Raw genomic sequence first — 25313 nt, 5'->3', positions numbered from 1 at the left:
TCCTCGTAGTTACTCCTTATGAGGATGACCTAGGTTTGCCTTGTGAGATGTCAGTGGATCTCCATTTTCCCTCCTGTATCCAAGCTAAAAAGTGACAGCCAAAAGAAAGCAAGCATACAGGCTGACAAAGGGAGACAGCAAAGACACAATTTCTGGGACAACATCCCAAATTTCCACGTGCTAATGCACCAGGTACCTGCCCATCCTGCTGCAGCTCATCCCCACCAACAGCCTGGCAAGCAAAAAAGCTGCTTTCCTATCATCTCCCCTCTCATATTTCTTGCTTGCATCCCTATTCTGATCAGGGTGATCAATCACTTCTTTTTTAAAAGCCCCATGTGAAGCTGTATGACTTGGTAGCTTTTTAAGTCTTTTAATAACATGGAAAAGAAAAAGCTGCCATGTACATAATGCAGGTTTTTGTAAGTCCACTTATCCTTCTTTAATGAGAAATTTTGTCTTCCCAGCGTCAGTGGTTTTACCAAATCTCCCCTAATGCTAACATAGTTTCAGTAAAACTCAGTAAGTAATGTGTAACTTATTAGAGAACTACGATTACTTTACTAATAGGTATTTCTAAAATTTTAAGGAAAAGAAAATTAAAATGAAAAAGAAATTAAAATGGAGTTAATAGAAAACCAGCAAGGGAAGAACATTAAATAATTAAAAATGTCATGTACATTATCTTATTTTTGAAGGATTAAAGATGAGCACTGAAGGGAATGTCTCAAAAGGAATCTTAGTTATATATTGAATGCTTTCATGTACAACATTCAGTTTCACCAGAGTGACACCAAGTAATGAGAATAAAATGTGAAAGATTTTTAAATTGCTAAACAACCTGAGAGCAGAAAGAATTGGTATGTTGTAAATGTCTCTTCTCACTTTGTTCACTTTTGAATTACACTAGCTGAGAAACGGATCCAGAAACCTTCAACACATACAGGTTTACTTTACTGCAAGTGAAAGTCCTAAGTAGCCAGCTAATAGGAGCAAAAAAGTGCAGGGCTGAGAGGAAAAATTTGAGAGCTAATATTCAACAGCATTACCTTAATCTTTTCTCACCCATATCAAACAGGAAAACAAGCAGAAGAACTAAAAGACTGCCTTATCTTCACTGTTTTGAGAAAGATTTTGCAAACTTAGCCTCAGACATTGCATAGGCTCTGAAGAATGATTTTCCACAAAAGGTCCTTTCCCATCTGATGAAGAGATTTCTGTAATGTGCTCTGCATGGGGCAACACCGGAATGTCAGTAATTTGCTTGCACACCTTGACAGCCCACTTACATGGCAGTGTTTCTCATGGACATCACATCTATGATTTCGCTCTAAAACTTGCAACAACTACCAAATGCCATTTTAGGTAACTTATTTTACATTGTAAAAACCTTGAGGGACTGAAACCTACCTATCCAATAGGTCACCTCCTACTCCTTGAATACCACAACAACTCAGACCAGGTGAGATACTGGAACAGGCAAACCCCAACACCAACTTTTGCCTTGGCTTTTAATAAGCTTTTATTAAGAGGCTGAGAGCTGAATATGAAGCACATCCTAGTCTTGGCCCAGGTATACAAACCCCAAAGAATCTATTATATTTTCCTTGAAATTGCTTGCCCCAATGAACTTAAAGAACTATCAAAATTAAAAGGTAACACAAATCATATGTATCTCACATTCCAAACATCTTCACCAACTTCACCATGCTCATTTATTTTATCATGACATGTAACTTAATTATTTGTACTAAGTGTATTGCATTAGTATTGTATTATTACGGGCCTGCTAACTAAATAGTTAATTCATTAATATTAATTTAAAATTAACAGCTTAAGCAAATTGCAGTTAATCTTTTTTTCAATAGCAGTTGAAATGAAACCTGAAGGTTACTTGGAGTCAACGTGTTTCCATTTTGTGGCTTTTTGACATATTTTAATTTTCTTACAGTGAAACTTCCCATGAAATAGGAATTATCCAATATATCTAACTATGGAGTTTTAGAAACATATCTAGGCATATAAAATGCATCTTGCAAATATTCGGCTTCCTTATACCTGTGAACAGCTCCACTTCTGAGGGTAACTTTTCCAGTAACCATTTCAAGAATATGATCCCAGTGATTCAGTGTTTTCCTGGGAATGAGGAGGCGCACTGCAGGGCTAATAAGGTCTCCATTAGCAATCAGGCTGAAATAAAGCAAAGTAAAATAACTTGGAGGAGCATTTTAAACAAAGCTCACCTGAAGTGAACACACTGCCACCATTACCCCTGAAATGGCAATCTGCTAAGTGAAAATCCTACTCACAAAATAGTGTAGGGCTCCTGGAGAGGCTTTCGAAACCGTGCTGATGCGGTGATTCTACTGTGAGTGACTGGCTTCACCTGCAAGAACAAAATAAGAATTAGAAATTACAGTCTTCACAGACAGAAAAACTGACTGTGAAACCCACCATTATGTCTTTAAAGCATGCACTTTATTCCATTCCAGCTTTACCTTCTACATAGCACACATAATTACTTGCTGCAGGTTTATGTGTGTGATGAATAACAACCACAGCACAGCATACCACCATGTGCATCAGGGAACAATACATGGTTTGCACTGAGAGGACAGAATTGTATGGACATCATTGCTTGTCCTACAGACCCAGAGAGATACTCCCAAATGCTGTTTGTGCTTAGTCTTTATTGCTTATAACCATGGTGCAGGCAATTAAACTATCCTCTCTTTTTAATAATAAATGTCATTGCTAGATCTCTCTGCTGTTATAATAACTTTGGTCTTGCTATTATAATTTTGGTCTTGTACAGGCCTTTAATATAAATCTATCAGTAATTTATAAAGGTTTCTGAATACTTCGCTCATTTTAGAGCAATGATTCAAAAGTGAGGTGAAGTGCAGATTTTTTGCCTTCAGAATAATACATTTGCTACTTAAATCTCAAAATTATTCCCTGTACTCTTTTGAACAGACACAGAATTGAGATCAACATTAATGTTGCTATTCTAAACTGAAAGTTAAAAAAAGGAAAAAGATAAACCCAAACTCCAAAATCATTAGGAAGATTTCTTTTTAATCCTTGATCATCAGCAAATAAAAATAAGGTGTTAAAGCCAAACATTCAAAAGTTATAGTACATGCATTAACAAGTTGTCTACATTTCTAAAAAAAACCAAACAAAAACCATAAAAGCTTGAAGGATTAAATAGCCAGCATGCAGAGAGACATGCTTTCAAATAGATGTACAAAGTTTATTTAAATTGGCAATTTTCCAGTCGCTGTGTAAAGCAGTTTAATGACATGGTATGTTGCAGTTTTATCACACCTGGTGCTAACTTAACCAGTACTTCTTATTTAATTTGTGGGAAATTATCTGGACTCCTGTGCTTTTAGTCTTTGCTTGGATTTTCACACAAACTCATTTAGTAATGACTGGAATTCTTTCCAGATCTTTCTCTTGTGTACACTGAAAAGAAAGGTGCTCAACCTAGTAGATATTCCAAATCGGCTAAAAATTATTATTAAAATAATCAAATCTGACTTCCCACATGAGTCAAAGAATGTCACACAGCAAATTCTGCACCAAGCTCATAAATTCTAGAGGTGAGATAGCAAACTTAGGAGAAAAGGAACCAAAAAAACAAAAGCAATACTGGCACTCAGTGTACAATCATTTCAAGTAAAATACAAGAATTAAATATGTTGAACAAAATCTGCTTTCAATGTCTGCTGAAAAAGAAGCATATTTATTCTGAATTCAACTCACTTCAACTTCTTGCATTTTTCAAAGGCCCTTGTGAGCTGTATAGCTCTCTCAAATTTTTTTTTTTGAGAGATTCAGAGGACAAAAAATCCCACAGTGGTCATGGAGGGAGAAAGGCAGAATCAGCCTTTGCACAGCTACGTGGACTAAAAAGACTAAACAGACGCAATCAACCCTAGAAGGGCATGGTGATTTGAAGCACAGTTCAAAGGGATATTTTAGCCAGAGACACCTAAAAGAGGAGACAACAAGGAAGATATGACTACTGCATTGTGCCAGCATTGCTTGCAGACCAAACTAGGAAGCAGACTCCTGGCACGGCTGGGGACCTTCCCTTAACGCAAGCATCTCACAAGCCATTTGCATTTACTCCTTAAGATCTGTTTTGTACATGCATGCTTGTTTTGGCTTCATACAAAGAGAAATTTTGTACTAGACTGTACATTAGCTGTGCACTAATGCCTAAGGTAACTGCAGTTCACAGTCTTGCTGTCAATTCCAGCATGATCTGAGAGATTCACACATACTACTAAAGGCTTGGAAAGAGAGTAAGAAGTTGTTATCATACAGCTCATTAGGAGAGGCAGACATTTTTTGGGAACTGCCAAATAACTTAGGAACTCAGCCATTCTTGCAGAAACATTTGAAGCATACTCTTCAGAGCATACCTGGTTATTTATGTCACCAAAATTTGAAATGAAAATTTACTGGAAAAGAAAGAAAACACAGCTTAAGCTTCAACATCTGAAAACATTTATACTGCTGGTGTCAGCCATTAAAAGGGTTCTTTTCTCAGTGTAAGCAATCTAAGAAAGAGCTTCAGCATACAGGGGGAAAAAAGGTTAACTTTCTAAAGGTTATGCTACTGGAGGACAAGACAATACTGATTTACTTCCATAGCATCAGGCCCTAATGTTTAGGCTCCAAACACAGGTTGCACACAAAATGGGAGTTACAGAATTTTGGATGCCCTTACACCTTTCTTTGTAGCTGGTAGGTTGCCAGGGCAATCCCCTGTAAAATATCCAATACATAAATAGTAAAAAAAGTTGATTCCACATCCATTCCTGATGCTCACTTATGCTGCTCGAGCTCTCCCAGTCTCTCCAAACATTCCATCAGGCTAAGTTCTCTGATTCAGTCTGCAAACACTCAGGTTCCAGTGCTCCACACCTTACTGGAACAGCTAGAGTTCTAGAAAGCTAGAAAGTATTCACTAAGCATAAAGGGGCCCTTAAGGATAGTACCAGGTGGACCCTATTACTTAATTGTTCCTGCAGGCTGATAAAACCAATAATTTTGCTATAGGCTCCTCAGAAGTCCATCAAGCGATTTCATGTAGCCCAGTCACCAAACCCTGGAGAAAACAATAACCTGACAGATGTTAAGAGCTCATTTATTATTTGGAGGATTGTATTTCTGCCAATAATAGAAACTGAGGCATCAGCTTGGAATTTTGTCTTTTGGACTTCTCTTCTGAGGATCAGTATTTCTGACAGCCTTCTGCAGCCTTACAAGTTTAGGTTTGTTATTAAACAAGCAGACTGCAGGGGTTTATAACATTGGACCAGCTTGGGCCAAGACTAAGTATTTGTATGTTCTACCTAAACATGGCCTAAACTGGAACAAAATATCAACTTGCATTGTTTATCCAAGCCTATTTAAATCAATGTACCTTCTTTATTAAAAGGAAATGAAGAGAATATGTTAGTGCAAAAATACATTTGATAAAGTGAAACTACAAAAATCAGAGCATGCTCTGACAGCATGTTTTATGAAGATCACACTACACTGTGATTAAAAAAGCCCACCACTTCCATACTATACACCCCTCTTCTCATTAATCTGACTGTTCTGTTCATAGAGTTTAGAATAACTTCTGTCTGATCAATGTTAAGCTATTTGTGGTTGTGAAAAGCAAGGTACCTAACTTCAAAATACAGAAGTATACATTAATAAAAGATCAAGTGCTCAGCCACAGTAAATCAGTTTAGTTCCTCTGAAGTATTTGGAGTTCCACTAAACCATCCCAGCGGAAGACCTGGTCCTGGGTTTAATTAAAGAATACATAGTTCTGCTCCTATTATGTTTGTAGGAGGCACCACAATGTTGCAGTGTCTGGAATAGCCTGACCCCTCTGGCACTGCAGAGTTACATATTAACAACAAAGTGGTCTTGGGTGAAAGTTTGTGCTTACATTAAGAGACCAGTATCACTAGCCCCCTAACCCCTTTATTTTCTTTTCATTTCACCAGCCACATTCTCTGATGATGTAAATCAGCATTTTCCAATTTACGTCAGCAACTGCAAGCAGATTTACATTAACCAGTGGTCTGACCCCATTATGATTTTATCTTTAAATTTTGTACATTTTCAGTTTGTTTGAAAAGACCCATTTAAGGGCAGCTTCCACGTCCTACTGACAAATGCTGCCAACAATTCGTAATTTGTGATGAGATACTTATCTGAGGTATTACATGACAACACACAGCAGCAACACAAAGTGTTCAGGGGATGAAGGAGTAACTCAGAAAACTTTATGTAAGCTGGAAGCAATAAATCCAATGAGAATTTACAAAGCAACAGGAGCTACACACAGCTGTAAATACACCATGGGATCACAGACACTCAAAAACACCACAATATTTATTTTTCTATTCTTTAAAAATAAAAAATAAATTTATTTCACACAGAGCCTCTTACAGCAATATAGATTTTACTTACTTCAGAGAGGAGTTACCATCTGTGAAATGGCTTTGCAAAGTCTGGGGAAAACAAAACAGCTAAACTCAGCACAGGTTAGGTTCTGGGAATGAGAATCACCCTGCAGTGGTTGAGGACTCTGTAAACACTTCAATCTCAGAACACATTTTACAGTCTCTTGGAGTCCAGCTTTCATCTTCAGTCATAATACACTGTGGTTGAACTTGTGATTAGCTCTGAGTGTCTTCTTTGTAAGTACAAACACACAGCACGTTGGCATCCAACTGAAGCAACATAATAAAATCCATGCCCTCACAGCTGTTCATTTTAAACAATAGCCTATATATTTTTCACTTACAATATATGCTAAACATAGTTATATTCTAAATATTTACAAAATTTAACAAACACAAACATAACATTTAAGAAACATATACAACACACTGCTCAACCTACTTTAGGTACTTATGTCTTCCAGTGTTGATTGTTGGGAAAAAAGCCACAAACAAAGCTAAATGATCAGCAGCCAAACCCTTACCTCAGTCACACTGTTATATTTTTGTAAGAAAACCATTTTAAATTAGTCTGTGTGTATCCACATGAATACTTAAATATAATGTGTGTGTATGCATAAACATAAATACACTTTAATACAATTTTAATTTTAAAAAAAAAGTTACATTTATGGTCAGCTGACTATATGAAAACAAATTAAAACAGTAAGTTTTCTAAAGCTATTACAGCACAGGAAACATCTGTTTCATAGAAACATGACTTTTTCTTTTTTGAGAGGCATTTTTAGACACATTGACAAAAGAGAATGAGTCAAACACGCCACTCCTTTTTAGAAGACCATGGATGGGCCTGCTTATGCAATCTTTCCAACTCCAAGAAGTGTGACATTGGGAGGAGAATGTCACACATATGGCATTAAATGGAAATCATCATTGAGAATGGCTATTCATGGAAGGACTCATGAAGGACACAGATAAAAAATAATGGTTTTCACTTCTTTCTTCAGACACATGCTAACCAATAAAAAGTAATAAACATAATATCTAACATGGAGATGTATCAAAATTAAGTTTATTTGTTTTGGTTGGTATGAACCTATTTGCTGATCCCCATGAATAGAGTTTTTTGCTTCTATGAATGCTGCACTATGTACTTCTATAAAAATATAGACTGGAAAGTGGGACAGACTCTAAAAACTACCTAGCCTCCTCTTGGCTTCTTAGGACTTGCAAGAGGCACAGGACACTTCACAGAGTCAATCCTTGTATACAAGAAAAGTATAGTTAATGAATTAGTCTTTTAACTGGCCTCTGAACATGCCAATCTACATATTCAGTTTCTAAAAAGGTGATTTTTATGCACTTGAGAATAGCTTCAAATAGAAATGTGCCATTCTTAGCTTTTCCTTTCAGTGTTCATTAAATAATTAGACATAATGCTAAATAAAGAAGTCTGTCAGAATTTTCACAGTGCTGCCATGAATACATACACCAGTTACCAGTTAGTTATAGCTAAGAAATGGTATCACTAACTGATTTATTAACTGATTTATTTCCTTCCCTTACCAGAAGTGTCCCCCCATCAAAGGGGGCAATTAAACAGCTGCATGATTTATAGGATAAGATGTATTTACAAAGCAACACTGGACAGCAACAAAGCATGAGCCAAAAAATTAAATGTGTCTCAACCAGATGCTCTGTGATGCTTTGATTTTTATTGGTATATGAGCTGGTCTTTCTTATTGCTACCAATGTAGTCCTGGGTGCTACGCACATCTCACTCATTACTCACGTCACTTTATAACTAACCTTTTGAAGCTGTAAATATTTCAACACAATGTCACATTCCAAATTTATCAGCTCATGCAATGAGCCATGGCCTTGCCAGTTTGTTACAATGGCCTGTTTGTTAATCAATGTGCCCAGGAAAATTGAGAACAAATATTTACATTTCCCTGGGGCAGAACTGCGGTCAAAAGAACCAAAACTCCATTGATATACACCATCACCACCCTGTGATGTGAAAGAAAGGAATGTTCAAGGTTCAGTGATCAAAACCAAACCAGAACAATAAGTTTTCTAAAGCTATTACTGCACAGGAAACATGTTATCTATTTCATAGAAACATGACTTTTTTTTTTTTAATGGACATTTTTTACACATTGACTAAAGTTGCAGAGTCAAATTCACTGAGGCATTTGCCTAGTACAAAACCATTTCAGTTATCCTTTGCAGTGACTAACCTGGATAATCCACATTTCCCTGGCTACTTTGCACTGCTAGATGGTACTCTGGATAGCACAAAACATCCTTGAGCCAGAGACTATGAGCATGTATACTGGTGTGGATATAAAGCAACACCCAAACTTCTATTAACTGAGCAACAGGCCACAAGACCACAGCTGCACACAAACTTCTCAGCTCACATAAAACACAGATGAGCTGGAAATGAGCTATTCCACAGCAGACAGTTGTGCAATGACTAAGGGAGCCTTCTAGACTGCAAAGCTCCTACAAAATTCACAGAGTTGAAACCTGCTCATCTGCAAGGTAAATCACCCTCCTTTTCACTCATGGTAAGTGAAATGGACTTGGATATTGGTACATTAGTGAGTAAATCTCACCCTAGCTAATTACACCCTGGAAAGAAAAATTTTTCAGTCTGGATCTCCCATAATTTTAGGACATTGGACTAGTGGCCAAATCTTCAGCTGGGGTAAGTCAGACAATGGCATGGCCTTACCTACCCAGAAACTTAGCCTGTGCATTGCTCCAAAATATATCACATCTGTGTTCCCTCTTGATGTCAAGAATAGATCCCATTCCTTCTCTGAGTTGCATGATGCTGTACCCACACTGCTTACAACACACACAACAATGGTATCAATAATACAGAGTTTAGTCAAGCAAAATAGATCCTGACATTAATTTCTGACAGTGACATGATAGTGACAATTCTGATTCCGACTGGTCATGCCTCTCACATTTTGTGTATTTTCCTCAAATTCCTTAGACTAATTAAACTAAAAGGAAGTCTCTGGTCTTAACAGCTCATCAGAAAGACCTGAGGCTAGGAACAGCCAAAAGATGAAGAACAAAAAACAATCCCCATAAAATTTTTTTTTTTCACAATTTTTAATCAAAGGCAAAAATTTTTAATGTTTCAAGTAAGTCAATTTAATATACAGCAACAAATTATTGATGAGACTAATACATGCCTCATTAAAAGCTTCAGTATTGGCTTCTCTTCACTCTCTCCTGGTCTCCTCACAGGCTAGGAAGACCAGTTACCATACTGAACAATGCAGGTGTTAATCAAGGAAGAGAACAACTATCAAGTTTCAGATCAAACTCGATACAGACCATGGAATTCTCCAGTAGCATGAACCAAACTCTTTCTGCTGCTTGAAAAATCACTAAATCGATCTGTAAGCAAACTGCTAATCAAAATAATTGCAACTGCACAGTTTAGGTAAAACAGCAGTATGTAAAGAGAAATTTTATGCATCCACAGCTCAAATAAGGAAAAAAGGGCACAGCTTATCTTCTAACTGGATGTCTGGGAAGTTCTCTGATTCCTCCTGGTCTTAGGCTGTGAACACTCAGGAAGAGGATTTGTTTTGTATGTCTTGTTGTGCTAATTATGTTACCGGGATACTAAATACCAAACAATGGCATACCACGTTTAACTATTAAAGATGTTGCTCAGGAGATTAGAGACATATATAAATTTTTTTCAAACATTGCATTTTAATAGTCTTATTCCTTAAAATACACTTACAGCAGAATTACTAATTAATTTACCATAAGAAAAGGAGAAAATTCTTGCCCAGCCTGTGACACCAGCAATAGAAGAAATCAAATGGGTCAGATATAGAGTAGCAAGAGGGTTTAGTTTTGCATTCTGGCAAAAGAGTATGAAATAGAGTTTTATACACAACTTGTTACCAGCCATACGGCATTTTGTGTTTAGCAATTTTGGGTAGCACAAATAATGTTTGAGTTTTTTTAAACCTTAGAAAAGAAGCTGGGAAGAATATCTTACGTAGTTATATTGTTTTGACATCAAAAGGCTGTAATTTGCACAGCCTGGGAGCATTTCTAATATCTATTCAGTCCCTTTTACAAAACTATCTTCTGTACAGAGAAAATATCCATGAACCATTTCTAGCTGACAGTTAGATGCTAAAGTGAATCAAGAGCCCAGTAATTGAAAAATGACAAGATTTTTCTTATGATTAAACATGTACATTGTCAAATACAACAAACAGTAGTTTTAAAATAAAAAATAATTATAACTACTATGATTTTTCATGAGAAGGTACTTGAAAAAGAATTACTCATGTTAAGTTAGATACAAGGTATATCCAGCATGAATATACCAAAATAATTTGTGAAACCGGGACAACATCATAAACTTCCAAAATGTAATTTTTACAAATAAATCAAATCACACTACTGCTGGGAGATGAGTGGTGACTTTGTCAAGCAACAAGGGATGAAAAAAATTCAATTGCCATGAATGCTACTACAATAATTTAATTTTGAAATATGAGGGAACAGAAGGAAACACAGGATTTACAAGTCTTCAAAATATTTTTATAGCATCATCTTAGATGCTTTTGGGGGAAATTTTAGTGCTAAGTTCATATCTACCAAGTCTCAAACATTGTATTTTCTACCTCACACTCCCCTCTCATGGTGCTCACCTCTTCTGTCAGCACTGGACAACAGGGAACCTTTCCTGTCCCAGGACCTCACCAAGAACACGGTTGCCAGCTGACCTACACTGAGATTTGCCAGTCAGCTATGTCTGGTCCACAAGGCCTCCCAGCAGCTGCTGAGTGATGGGCTGCACCCAGAGACCACCAGCAGAAGACATTCTGACAGTCACATTTTCACCCTGCAGTCACACTTCACCACCGGCACAAGCACGTTCTGTGAAGCTCCCTAGCAATCAAAAGCGCTTCACTCCATGTCCTGGCCCACATCAGTGTCACCCAGAATGTGACCAATGTGAGAACTGATTGGCACTGGATCAGAAAAAGAAGTTTTAAATTTTAAAAATGTTCAGACATTCACTGAAATCCTTGTGATTAGTAAGTGTTTTCACCAGGGAGAGATGTTCTGGAGATGTATACAGATACAAAATATGCAGGTCATACATGTAGGAAAGCTTTGAGGAATCTTTACCAATCCTCTGAAGAATCATTTGTAAAAATATTGATTATTCTATTCAACAAATACTCCTACAAACATGACATCACCTAAACAAAATGATAAAACAAGAAGTTGCAATCAAAAAGAAGTTACAGAACAATAACATAAGTTTATGTAAAACAGTGAAAAAGTGATTTATCACTGGGAGAATGTGAAATAGTTGTGTCAGAGCTGCCCAGACAATCACCTTTTCCTAGAAGTCCAGGAGAAAAAGTGAAGTGCAGACAAAAAAACTCAATGTTCTTACTACCTAAGAAGATCAACCAAGGGGAAATGCATCAAGAGTAGGGTAGCTTACTGCAGGGCTACTATGGCCTTCTGATAACAGATGCTGTTTCATACAGCCAGCATAACCTTCCTTTTTTATCTCAGTTGCAAGAGACTGGTTCTTCAATATCAAAATACTTCTGCTTTTCTTGGGTACCTGTAATTCTTTGCTGTTACAATATCACATGGCAAAGTTCATGTATGACAGTGTGCTCATAGAGTAGTTGGTCATAAGAAGCCGAAGAAGAAAGGAGGTTCCAGCTGGATATATTTTTTTGAAGCAAAGAGAGTTTAAAATAAATAGCTGGCTACAGGATTTGCAAATACAAAAGCTCAGTTGATTCTTCTTCAGCTTGCTCAGCCCCAAAGGCAAGTAAAATTCATCTTTTTTGAGGGCAGAGGGAAAGACCATCTAGATCAGACAGTGCCTAGAGAAATATAAGTGTCCACACTTTCCACATTATAATTGGAAAATAACATTCAGTGCCTTTTAAAAACAATTAAGCTTATAATAAACAACTGGTAACTCTGTTGGTCCGTATTTTCTCAAGAGATTAATTGTCAGGTTCCTCAAGCACATAATTTAAAGTGTATTTGGACTTGCACATCAGCTTTGGTACAAAAGGGATCTCTCTTGCAAAACAAGAAGCTCAGTTGCCAAAAGAAGTGATGGATGAAAACATACCTGAGAAAGAGTTTGTAACAAAGCTTTACCTTGGGTAAGGATGAAATATTTTTACTATTTTGTCTACCACTAACACAACTGTTAAAATTTTGAGACATATTATTACATCATGATGGCTCTGCCAGAGGATTTACACCGTATCTTGAACATCAATTTTTTCTTTGCTTAATTCTCTTTTGACACACATTTTCTAGTTATTTGCAAATTTAAAGTAATTGAGATGTTGCCTTGGAAGAACAACATTAAAGTGGTCCCGAAAGCAGATGTCAAGCATTTGGCAGTTTTAACTAACACAAAAGAAAACATACAGCTGCATACAAATGCACAGTGTACAGCTGCTGCATAAAGTTTTCTTCATTTTAACTCCCTGAACACTAACCAGAATCAGAAATAGATGTTTGTAATTGTTTTAGTGGAGAAAATGCCAAATTACATGTGCTTGATGGAATTGATACCCTTGCACTTAAGCACAATAGGAATAATGCTGCCTTTCTTGGTCCTACAACAAATCTAGGGTTTTGATTTCTAAGTGAACATCTGAAAAAAAAGTAAAACCAGGACTTTCTGCCTCATACCATTTTAACAAAAACTAATTTAGGCATTAAAACTTCTGTTACTAGACTCTTGAAGGTTCATTCCTAGGATGAAATTATTAGTTCATGAAGACAATTGTGTTATTCATAAACCCACATAAAAATCTGTAAACTATCAGTATGCTTCATCTCATTTTTATGACTCCTCTCCCTAGATAAATCAATCATGTTAAATCCACCACAGGGATTTAAATTCAGCACAGGGAGAGTGGAGATTGCAAATGTAAGTCAAATATGAAGAAGAAGGCTGAGGTAATGGAGGGTTTATACTGGGTTACTTCAAAGCCCTGAGACATGGCTGGAAGTCTTAAGATAATATACAATGAGCACTGATTCCAGACAAAATAATAAATGCATCTTTTTTCAAACATGCAACTGTAAGTAAAAAAACTCAGCTTCTACAACTACTTCTCCAACTGCACAGACTTTCTGTTACATCAAAAATATTCTAAGGATTGCAGCAAAATAATCAGCCTTAAAATCAGCCTTTAAATAGTAAGGCTGTAGTTGTACTGACTATCCAACTAAGAGTAAATTTACAGGGTAGTTGTAGCAGCATATCAAATCTTCAACTTGAATTTGATCTTTCTGTTCATGAGCCCATTCAAAAAAATACAAGTTTTGCTCAATTATAAAACTGTTGTATTTCACAGCCTCTGAATAAGAAGTATCTGAGTATCATGGTAAAGGTCATTAGGACAATTTTGAGGATCTTCTGGTACAAGGTGTCCTCCTGTCTGAACACACCTGTTTATACAAACCACTGAATTGCTGAAAATGTGGGCTGAGGGCACAAGGCAAAAGAAATTGAAAAACAAGTGAGCTGATGCTTCTTGCGAGCCAGAAGCTGTAATTCAAATGTTTGTTGGGAGTCACTGTTACCTCCATACACAGTAAAAGAGTAAAAATAATGCAGAGCCACGCATCTCACACAAATCCACATATGATGTTTTTTGAAGCTCGCGGTTTTCTCCTCGAACTACAGTGTAAGCACTGTTGAAAAGAAATGACTGAGCTTGGAAAATTATGGACTAGAACTAGTTAGAAGTTTACAGTGGCATTTTTCAAAGAAAAATGTCCCTTCTTCAGAGGAAACACCAGGTTTTGAAGAAAATTTGTTGGTCCGAAACTCCCAAAATTCTCATTCCTACCATTTTTTTCTGCAAGTACAAATCTCTCTTAGGTTTACAACCAAATTCGATGAAGACAACAGGGGATATTTTTTCTTACCGAGTTTTTAACTGGATATGGCAATTTAGAAAGCTGAGAAGACAGTCAATGTATCATGCTCAGACCAACCAGAGTAATAATCAGTGAAGAAATATCTGCAGAATTGTAGCTTACTGTATTATTATAAAATTTAATTTTAAAAAAATGTATTAAAAAAGTCAGGCATAAATGCAGGCATGTCACTAACATAAACCACAGGCTTACTTCAATATTTCACCATCCTACCTCATTATTGACTTCAGCAGGTTTTTTCTTTGTTTCTCCAATGTCTAAATAGCTGTAGAAAGAAAACAGGTTTGATTATTTACAGAAGCATCTAACTTACACAATACAAATATTCTACACATTTTTTCATACATGAAGGTTTTAAAATTTGTTATGATTCAAAATAACAGAAAAAGTAAGTAATAATTAATATTAATTAACTCTTAATATAAATCTTCAGGCTAGCCCTCTGGGCTAATATAAAAGATAGGGGAGAACCAACCACCTATCTTCAAGTCACTGGTGATTAGAACAGACTGTCAATAACCCCCTTGTCAAAAAGAAGCTCATATACAGCTGAATCAATAACTCTCAGCACAGCATCACCTTACCGGAGTTTTCAAAGGCATCCTCTTGCCTCTGAGTTTCTCACAGTAAGTTTGATAGATTTAAATTTTCCTGCACACCTGAGGGACTCAGGTTTATCAGCTAAAGTTTAAAAGGATCTACATCACTTGGGTTTTAATAGAATGTGGGCACTTCTGAACACTCATTTCTCATGGCTGATGAACCAACAGTAGCTTCATAATTATTTTATGGATAAAATACAAGCCTCAACTGGACAAGCAAACAAAATACATCTATTTGGACAATATTATATTATCCTTGCAATGTTCCCTGATTTCACTTCCAGTGGGAAGGTGCTTTAGCAGGCATTTCAGACTAGAAGACCTTATCTGAGAAATCAGGTATACCTAAAGCCAAGCATTGGTACAGGCTCACCAAAAGACCTCAGATCTCACAATACATCTGCAGCCCTTCAGCTGGGATCAGATTCATTTGCCAGAAGAAACTTTCCTACTTGGCCAAAGTTAAGAATTAGTGGGACTTGAATGAAGGTGCAAAAGCAGTAAAGAGAGGGGGGAAAAAAGAAAGAAAAGCATCATTCCTTTTTTGAAGGAATGGCAATCATTTATCAAGGTACCAGAGAATGGCCACAGGGATTTCAAGGCTTTGTTGTGAGAGGACAGTAGGACACAGCAAAGTTGCCAGGCCACTCTTGAAAGTGCATGCCAATGCTTTGAAAAAGGTAAGTGTAGCAACATAGGATAATATTTTTTAAAGCCTCATGTTTTAAAAAAAATAATAACAACTGTTCCAAGCTCTCAGTTTAAAAAGGAATGAGTTCTCTTTAGACCAAAACCAAGAAGTCTTACGGCCTGCAAGATTGAAAATATATAAGTGCCTGAGGCAAAATGGTTCCAACAGCCTGTAACAACACCTGCAGACTGTGGTTCTTGTTTCCCAAACACATGTGAATTATTTCACCAAGAACTAAGAAAACTGAAAAAGAAAAGCAAATACATAGTCAAAGGCTTAAATTCACTCTGCAGTAGTCTGGGCATTCAATCAGCAAATTTCAAGGACCTGCAAATCTGAAAAATTCTAAATAGGAGCAATAGGCTAATTTTTTTGGATGATGGCACCCAAAAAAATGTCAGACCAAAAATTTTACAGCCCTATGCTCACTTACTAAGAAAGCAGAAATGCTTCCAAACCTATGGCTAGCCAAGCCAGCGATGAAACTACAGCATTGCTTACAAAGACACAGCTGGAAAGAGGACCATCTACCATTGATAAATGAGCACAGATATAAATGGGAAAAGGAAGGAGGATGGAGGAGTAGCTAGCTGAAAAAAACCTATAAAATGGAAACCAGTTCCAGCATAGAGAGTCTTCTTTCAGGCAGCTGAGAGCTGGAGAAGAACTCCACAGGGGAGCAGCCTACACATGCATTCTCACCCACCACTGTAACAACTACAATACACCAGCACACTTTATTACATATATGCAAAAAAAAAAGGGTGTGTTAACTTAGCACACCTCTAAATGACAAAACAAGCTGGAAAACTTGTTACATGTTACAAAAGTTACCAACATTGACTAAAAATTCCTCCATTAAAGAAAATGTCTACATTTTTTTTCCTAAAATCAGAATTTCTAAATGCTGATTGTTTTATTTTATTTAAAATATTATTCAGCAGTTTATCTAGAATATCCACCCTCAGAACTATCAATCTCAAAATGTTAAGAGTCAGGGTTTGTCTCATGTGCTAAAGGTGAGCACAGCTTAGTCTTGAATTCACTGTGAATAGGAAAGAAAAAGATTCACTTCTCAATGAAAGGTATCTGAGAAGAGACAAATGCACTGCTTGAAGCTGAACAATGACACTTTCAAATTCTGCTACTCCTTGGATACTTCCTCCATTAAACTCCCACAGCTCTCACATCAGTGCCACAAGCCTCCATTTCAAAGTTCAGCCCCACATAGTTATCATAGCAATTAATATGTCCAATAAGAATTAATGGGAGAAAAAAATAAATAAAAAATAGTAACTAAATAAATAAATAAATAATCAAACTTCTTGCTGCCATCAGACCAGATTCAGATCCTTTAAGGCAGATGCTTTGGTCTGTCACACTGTAACTGTTTACCTGTGACACATAACACAAAAATACACACTTCTCTTTCATTCCTTCACTTCTTTCCAAAAATCTGTTCCTTCCAATTAACCCTTCCTCTCTGACTTTTCTGCCTAAAATATCTCCCTAATTACCATTCTGTCTACAACCCAATTAAGAACAATTTCAAATTTAGCCCTTCAACTAGTCTTTAATGCTTATAAAAGCACTGCCAACATTTCCAGCACTATGTAAACAAATACTAGTTAAGTGAACAACTCCAATTCTGAATTGAAATGAAAGGGACCTCAAGTCATCCAATTTATCCAGTCTACAGCACAGGACTAGGACATATTATTAAGGGATATATAAAACAGCCTCTTTTCACCCAGTCCCTTAGGTTAGCTTTTCTTAAATTATTATCTTTATTGGCTTTAAATAACGAGGTACCCTGTTGCATTTTTCAACCATAAAAGTCTGAAAAAGTCTCACCAAAAAACTCTGACCTTAAAATGTGAACTGACAAAAAGAAATGATTTTCCTTATGCAATATAAATCCAGAGAGCCCAATTCTCTAAACAGTGCATGCTAATGCCAAACATTTACTTAGTTGTAGCCTATCAAAACACATTTAGAGATGTGTAATACGATGTGGTGATAACTAACAATTTTAAGCTATCCATGGAATCACAGGATTTAATTTCAAAAGGAAATGGTACCTCTCTCTTAGAGCTGAGCACTGCATTTGACAAGGAAAAGAGTAAGTATTGTTGGAAAAGGGCTTATATTTAGCCTGCTAAATATACATCTTTCTCTCTGTTTTTCCTACTGAAGTGCAAGAAGTTTTAATAAATCTTTAGAAGCAGCTAGTGACAGAAATGGTAAGGGTGATGATAGAGAACCTGTTCATTACACAGAGTTTTGTCCTGAAACATAATGAGCCACTAATGAGCTCTCCTGAAAAATAAAGTGTCCTCAACTCTACAGAAGCAAGATGAGAAAGACACTGTAAAGGTCTTGATGATGTAAGTTGATGATATAAACTGTCAAACATCTCCAGGAAGGGATTGTTAATTTTGAGATTTCTATAAATTCAGCTATAGGAAAAATGCCCACAAAGAGCAAAAGATTCAATAGTCAACTGAGAGCATGAAATTCACCGACAGAATTAAGAATATCTACTGATCACATGCAGAGCCACTCTGGAAACACACCTAAAAGCCCACACCTCCTTCACATTATTCTCCCAGTGACTCACTAGAAAACAGACAAACTGGCAGCTTAATTCTTGGTGTCCAGGTAGGAGAAATAATTTAAAAGGTCATCTTTTAAATAACAGGAGGGACATTAAAAGGCTATATACATACCCAAAATGAACAGAAGTGATGGAGATGCAGATAGCTGTGTAGAATACTTTCAATTTTTTAAAAATAAATAAGAAAGGAAGCATTGGGAATTGAATTCCCAGGCTCATCAGCTTTGTAGCAGGACTGTCAACACTCCACCTTTTACTGCTTTCACCCTGTTCCCCCTGAGCACAAATACTGGCCCTTCAGCTAAGCACAGGCATCACAACAACATGCTATTCTGCATGTCCTTTGGGTTAAAGGGCTGTTTCTCCTTTTCTACTGTCCTATTTCCACTCTTCTACTGAGCCCTTCTGGGGTTCACCTCTAAAGCTCTTTTCCTTTCGGCCTAGATCACAGCTTCTAAATTCTCTTTACGCAATGACTAATATAAGGGACAGGGTGAGGGGTCGTCTGAAGCACTGCCACAGTGCCAAAGCACAAATGCTGATATTCATTTCTGTATAAATCTTACATTTCAGCCACTCACTTGAGTTTCTTGAAGGCCTCCCTGCCACCAGCCACGTACTGCTCCCCACTCTGGAGCTCCTCCAGCTGCCGGACACGATGCCCACCCCGGGGAGTGTAGATGTTTCGCACAGCTCCAAAGGGCGCCTGCACCCCGCCCGTCACCTCTTTCAGGAACACATCAAAGTTGGACACTTTCTTCTCGTGGATGACAATGCGGCGCCCCGGGAAGAAAGGGTCCCCGTTGCGATACACCAGCACGCTCTTCACGTTCGGCTGCGAGAGCCACGACGCCTTAGTGCCAGGACTAGTCATGCCGGTGTCCCCGCGCGTCCTGCGCAGCCCCAGCCGCGCCGCCTGCACCTGTTTGCTCGGGGGAGGCTCCTGCCCGGGAACCCCTCTGGCCCTGACACCGCCCACGCCGGGCACATGCCGGGCACACCTCCCGGGGAGCGATCCCGGCTCTGTGCAGCCCGTACACAGCCGCTCCTCCCAGGCAACCAGCGCGCCGCTCCCCCCGGGCGCCGGGGGAGCTCGCTGCGGGGAGCGCCAGCGCGGCCGGGACAATGCGGCGGAACACTCGAGCTGGCACACCAGGGACACGGACTGCCGGAGACCCGCGGCTTCGGGAGCCTTCACCCTCCGGCTCTGCCATGAGGGGAAGCCCTACCCCCTGCTTTCCTAGGGAAACTTCACCCCGCGTGTGCCCGGCTCCCCGCTCTGTGCTCTGCCCGGCACAGAGCCACCGCGGGAAGGGGGGCGAGGGCGGCGTGCCCAGAGGTGGGCAGAGGGAACGGGAACGGGATCCGAACGAGGGAGAGAGGGAAATCCCCGCTCTGCCTCCTCCTGGCCGACCGCCGCCTGTTGTTCCCACGAGGGACGGAGCTGCCCTGGGCGGGGAAGCGGCGGTAGCGGGGAAACGCCGAGGCGGAGCAGCGCCCTCAGCGCACTCCGGCACACCCTGGGGACAAGAAGCCGTAAAACCTGAGAGAAAGTAAAACAGAAGGGCCTTCAATACAATTATAATTCCTTTAACAACCTCTTTACCCCGCCGATAGTCTCAAGTTTAAAAAATGTATTAGAACTTCCTACCAGAATTTGTGTAGTGTACAGTAAGGATTGTCTTTTCAAATGGGTTTAAACACGCGGGATGGAAGGAATTTGCTTTCCTTTTAGCTTACCTCCTTTGATGGGAAAATGACCCCCCTGCTGTGAATTACAACAGAGCAGTTAACCATTACAAAAAGAGCAATTTCAGGGTGAGGGCAGTCAAACGTGCTACTGTTATTGGTTAACAGCTGAAGTTCCCCACTTGCTGCCGGTCTCCTTCTAACCAATAACGGGAAAAACCAAGCGTTTACCATCTTCGAATTGATACTGTTTAACATTGAACCTGAAATTTTTGTTATTAAAGATATGCTTTTGAGTAAAACCAAAAATGATGACTCTCACACTGCTCTGCGTTCAAGTAGTGGTATGTCAACTATGTGCTATTTTATACCAGATTCTACCACATTTAGTTATCTTAGGTCTAATTTGTGGTCACACAACGTCTTTGACAATGGAGTAAGACACTGAATATTTTATTGGTGCACAAATTTTGCCATTTTTGATACTTCGGAATACTGTTGGTCTTTACTTACGGCCACGCTAGTTACATTCACTTTATGGATTGAAATAAAATATCACTTGAATGGTACCGGAGCACTGCTTGCCTTAAACGCATCCTAAAATTGGTGGACAAAATCTTGGTTTTCCACCTCACCTATGTACAATCACTGACCAAAAGCTAAGAAAAGGTTAGACACTTCAGTCCATAATAGTCCCTTGAACCATGACAATTTGATCCTCCTAGCTTTTCCAAGGTCTGACCTTTTATTCCCACTATTGTTTCACTTTGTAAGCAATCTCTTATCACATTCTCAACAGCAAGGAGACAAGCTGCTGAACCCACTGTCATGATTAAGATGAATGCAGAGACACATAATCTCTTTATGATGGAGCAACATCAGACCTCTCATCTTACATGAGGTTGGTGCATGACACAACGTCTGTCAGGCCGTGTGTCAGGATCCCCTGAGGTCACACAAGGAGCATAACATACCACAATGTTAGGGGATGTGATGAGAGCAGAGCCATGGCATAGTGTAGCATCAAACAGGGTCACTTTCTCTGCACCAGAATGCCATGAGTTCTCTGTCATTTCAGAACTGGGAAAGATTTTGCAGCTTGTTGCAGGGCATTGCCAGCTATGCTTGGTGACAGCAAAGCATGAAGTCATGAAGACAGAAATATCCTAGTGCTGAAGAAAATATCAACAAAATGGACAGAATGGAAAAAGGATAAAGTTTCTAAACACAGAATTAAATTCAGCTTATTCTATTGCACACACTGCTGAGAATCACATTTAATAAGTGCACCTCTGTGCAGCTTATCAGAAAATCAGACAAAACAATAGCAGCTACTTTATTCCCAGCCCTAAGTCTGGAGTAGACAGGCTGTTTGCACTCACAGTTTAAAGCACATAAATACCAAGTGGTTCAGCTCACATGCATACACTAGAAGTAAAATACCAATGCAGTTGTAAATTTTAAAGCCCAGTTATAGCAAATTCATCTGTTTGTTCAATTGCCAGATCGAAAACTCCTTAGAATACTACGATCAAGTATTTTTGCTTTAAAAAATAACTTAGACAATCACACTTTAAACTACAGCTTTGGATCACTGAGGTCCTGTCCTGTTCTTGAGACAGCCAAGGTGCTGAAGGATTATACAGGGAAAAGGCTTTAGCAAACCATTAAGGCACAAAAGGAAATAGTTTTCCATGGGAAAAAATATTCCAGTGGGTTACCTTAAGTAAGGAAAAGATTGAAAGATACTTTCCATGTGGTCTTGGTATAGACTAATGGAAGTGAAGTCATCCTTCTTAAGCAAAGACTTCTCAGTGTGTTATTGTAGCTACCCTTTGATCAAGGAACCTGAGATAATCAATCAGGTATTCCTGATTCATTCACGTAAGAGCAATTACTGTAAACATGAGTGGGTTTTTTGGTAAGTTTTTTATGGGGTCTTTTCTATCTCTTTCTTCTTGTGTAGCTTAACTGATCATCCACAAAACACTTACTGTCTGGTAGCAATTGTGGGGTGGGGTTTTGATTAATCTGGCTTTTTGTTTGTTGTTTTGGTTTTTATATTTTTCTCAATGTGAATAAAATTGCACATTTCTTTTAGGAGAAGAAACAGATTATAGGTACAGGCACATATTTGTGTATATTAAAAAAAAAAAAAAAAAAAAAAAAAAAAGATTGATCACTTGGTTAAGCTATACATTAAGAATTGTCTTTAGACCAAGATTCCTTTTTACCATAATTTTACCAAAAAGTTCTCTGAGCTTTTCTTCAGCAGAGATTTATAAGGACCCCTCTGATAAAACCTATGGTTTCCTTCTCTCTCTGTTTTTCCTTGGTGTTTCTGCTCCTTCTTTGCACAAAGCAGAGCTGCAATCAGAGCAGTCCCCCACGTCTGCGCTGACATTCAGCTGGCAGTGGAACTAGTTGCTCGTGTCATTCAACCTCACAAATAGCTTCTGCTTTGGATGGCAGTTTCATGACTAAGCAGTCCTGTGCTGCAGCTATCCTTTCTTTTTGGCTGAATGAAGAACAGCCACCATGCCTGTCCTTGTCAGTGAACCTCTTCAACAAACAGCAGATGAGCTTGACCCACTATTTCTTTGATTAAATTCAGCAAACTGTTCCCAAAGGTCAGCACTGCAGGACAGATACCTGACATGTGCCTACAGCAGAATCAACAACAGCTCATTGGTACTTACAGTATTTAATTAATACCAATTTACAATTGGTATTTACAATAAATAGAGGCCAGTTCTAGATCTCCAGCTATCTTTTGCCAGCAGCAGTGTGAAATCAATCAGACATTGTGTGTGTGCTTTATGGCTTGTCCCCGGCTGCCAGTGCACACTGGATGTGTTGCCTTCACCTCTGAAGACGGAGGTGACACTTGGTTATTGTCTGCCCTTCCAGACAGTGGCAGTGGTGGCTGATAATGCAGCTGTAATGAGATACAATGCCAGTGTTCACTGATACTTTGGCCTGCTGCATCCTACATAGCAGAGTTTGTATCAGTCCAGCTTCTGTGTGAAGTTACATTGTCTTATTTGCAACACTTATGTTATTTTAGCAGCCAGAAGAACAGATGAGCAAATAAAAAACAGTTTTCACAAATAGATCAACCTTGCAGCTTTTCCCTTGTTATTGAAGAGTGTGAAATGTCAGCTATGTAAGATTTACTGCACATTCATTAAATGTAAATATCTGGCCGATATCCTTTAAATGCTTACCTAGTTTTTGCATTCCAACATGCAGAGCCAACATAAGCTGCAATGGTGTGCACTGGTTTCCTGCCTTACTGAGGTATTTTCTGTGCTGTCTGGTACTTCCAAATGTTAAGGATCTCTGACATCCAAGAGATTAAATTATGTCACTTATGCTGCCACCTGCTGAGATTAACCAAAACTAGAGATAAAATACTCCATTTAGAGTAGATTTCAGCTTCTCATGAAGTACGAATAGGGACAATATTTGCAGACAGGTGTGGTTACCCTGAAACTGAAAACCTTCAATGGCTTCAGTCTACATATACATGCTGTCCACAACTACTGAATAACTTTTTAATTTAATTACTTCCTTGTGAGGTATGCAAGGCGTGCATAAACAATCCTTCTGATTCTGTGCACGTCATCTGCTTGGAACAAAGGCTCATCTGTGTATGTATGTACACACAAACATACAAATGCACAGGTCACCTGGTGCAGGAAAGAAAAGAAAAGTGTTGTTATAAATATTCTGATAAAATAATTGATTTATCATATAAAAGAGTTAGTTATGATTACAAGTAGAAAATGGTAAAGTATAAGGTATAGCAATGTTAGGACTGCTGTGTTTAAAGTATACAGCCATAGAAACTTCACCAAGAAGTTCCTGGATTTCTAATGTTTTGTTCAAGAAACTACAGAGATTGTCATGCACACCAGTTATGCTGCTCAGAAGCCTCCTAGCCTTCCCGTCTTGATGTGAATGTCAAGGATTCCAACCAGCAGAGGTCAGTAAAGATGATCAATGATTGTCCGAGGGTAGGAATATTAATGAAGTTATGTAACTAGCAAAACCAATTATTGTAAAGGTTAAATTTAAAAGTGGACAGATTATGCATAGTACATAAAACAACTTATGTAAAGATGACTTGGCAGGAAAAAATATATAAAATGGATAGATTTTGTTTACTTAGTGGACCACGTTTGGAGGAATAATCCTGTGTGTTCCCAGCACCAAAATAAAGAAGTATCTGCTTATTCACATCAAACTGATATTGGACACGTTTCTTTTGTCCGGTTTGGTGACACCGTTGTTTTCAAAACCCAGACCGGTGTTTAGATTTGTGCCTTCCTCTTGGAGCAGCCACACTGAACGGATCATTTCATTAATCACTTCCTTTTTTACTTCCCAGCTAAGGATTAATGAGTACTCTAAGTACAGTCTGATAACATGTCCTGCTGCAGGGCTAGGTAGCAGGCTTTGCCTCCAGGCTGATTTACACACTTCAGCAGGACCAGCCAAAGGAAGATATCCCTGCTACCTGCATTGCCCTTTTGCACATGAAAGCTGCAGTTTCAAAATAATATGTAACTGTGGAAGTTGGTATGCTGCTAATGAAACTTTTACATCTCAACCACCCAGGTTGTCTCTATCTTAGATACAGAAGGACAAGGAAATTTAATTCCAAGATATTTGCTGGGGACAAAATTGTACTTTACTTGGAAAAAAAACCCCGTATTTTAGAAGATCATCAGGAAGTGGCCAAATGAGGAAGGGAAAATCCCAGCCACAGTAAGGTGTGCTCGGGTTATGAGCATTGCCAGAGTTGAGATTTTAAGAACACTTAGGTCTTTTGGAAGAGTTACCCATTTAATTAGATTTTCAGTTCGGACCTACCTCATTAGAGGAGCCCAGGTGAGCTTTATGGGGTTTTGTTTTTTTTTTTTCCCCCATTCTCACAAATCACCACGTATAAAATCCAGTAAATCCAGTTAATTTCAGTGGGGTTGAACACAGGCCGAGTGAGAAGGTGGTGAGAAGGATCATGACTGTGCATTACAATATAACGGCTATGAACTTCCAGGGCGCCACCGAGTTATCTCACAGCATTTAGAAACAGAGAAGCGGCTCGGCAGGACGCGCCGCTCTGCGGCCGGCGGGGCCCGGGCCCGTTCCCGTCGCGGTGCGGCTCCCAGCCTGCGCCGGGGCTCCCCGTCACCCCGCCGGGCTCCTCCTCCCCG

At 38.7% G+C, this 25313-nt stretch overlaps 1 protein-coding gene across 2 annotated transcripts in view; it reads right to left on the bottom strand.

The window, feature by feature from the left end:
- The window catches only part of DCDC2 (doublecortin domain containing 2), a 68017-nt gene extending 48666 nt beyond the window's left edge, over positions 1–19351 (bottom strand). Inside the window, exons 1-4 of one of the 2 annotated variants that reach the window (XM_015617762.2) lie at positions 18984–19351; positions 14706–14757; positions 2310–2386; positions 2059–2190 (exon numbers count right to left, since the gene is read on the bottom strand). In XM_015617762.2, coding sequence (XP_015473248.1) covers positions 2059–2190; positions 2310–2386; positions 14706–14757; positions 18984–19276 — 554 coding nt within the window. In that variant the 5' untranslated portion in view covers positions 19277–19351. The remainder of the gene's footprint in view (positions 1–2058; positions 2191–2309; positions 2387–14705; positions 14758–18983) is intronic. The other variant, XM_015617759.2, reaches the window with a different exon arrangement.
- Positions 19352–25313: the final 5962 nt, after the last annotated feature.

Source organism: Parus major, chromosome 2 (assembly GCF_001522545.3).
Source record: "Parus major isolate Abel chromosome 2, Parus_major1.1, whole genome shotgun sequence".
NCBI classification, from domain to species: Eukaryota; Metazoa; Chordata; class Aves; order Passeriformes; family Paridae; genus Parus; species Parus major.
The sequence above is the reverse complement of the archived record's forward strand: the minus strand, read 5'-3'. Positions and strand labels throughout refer to the sequence as shown.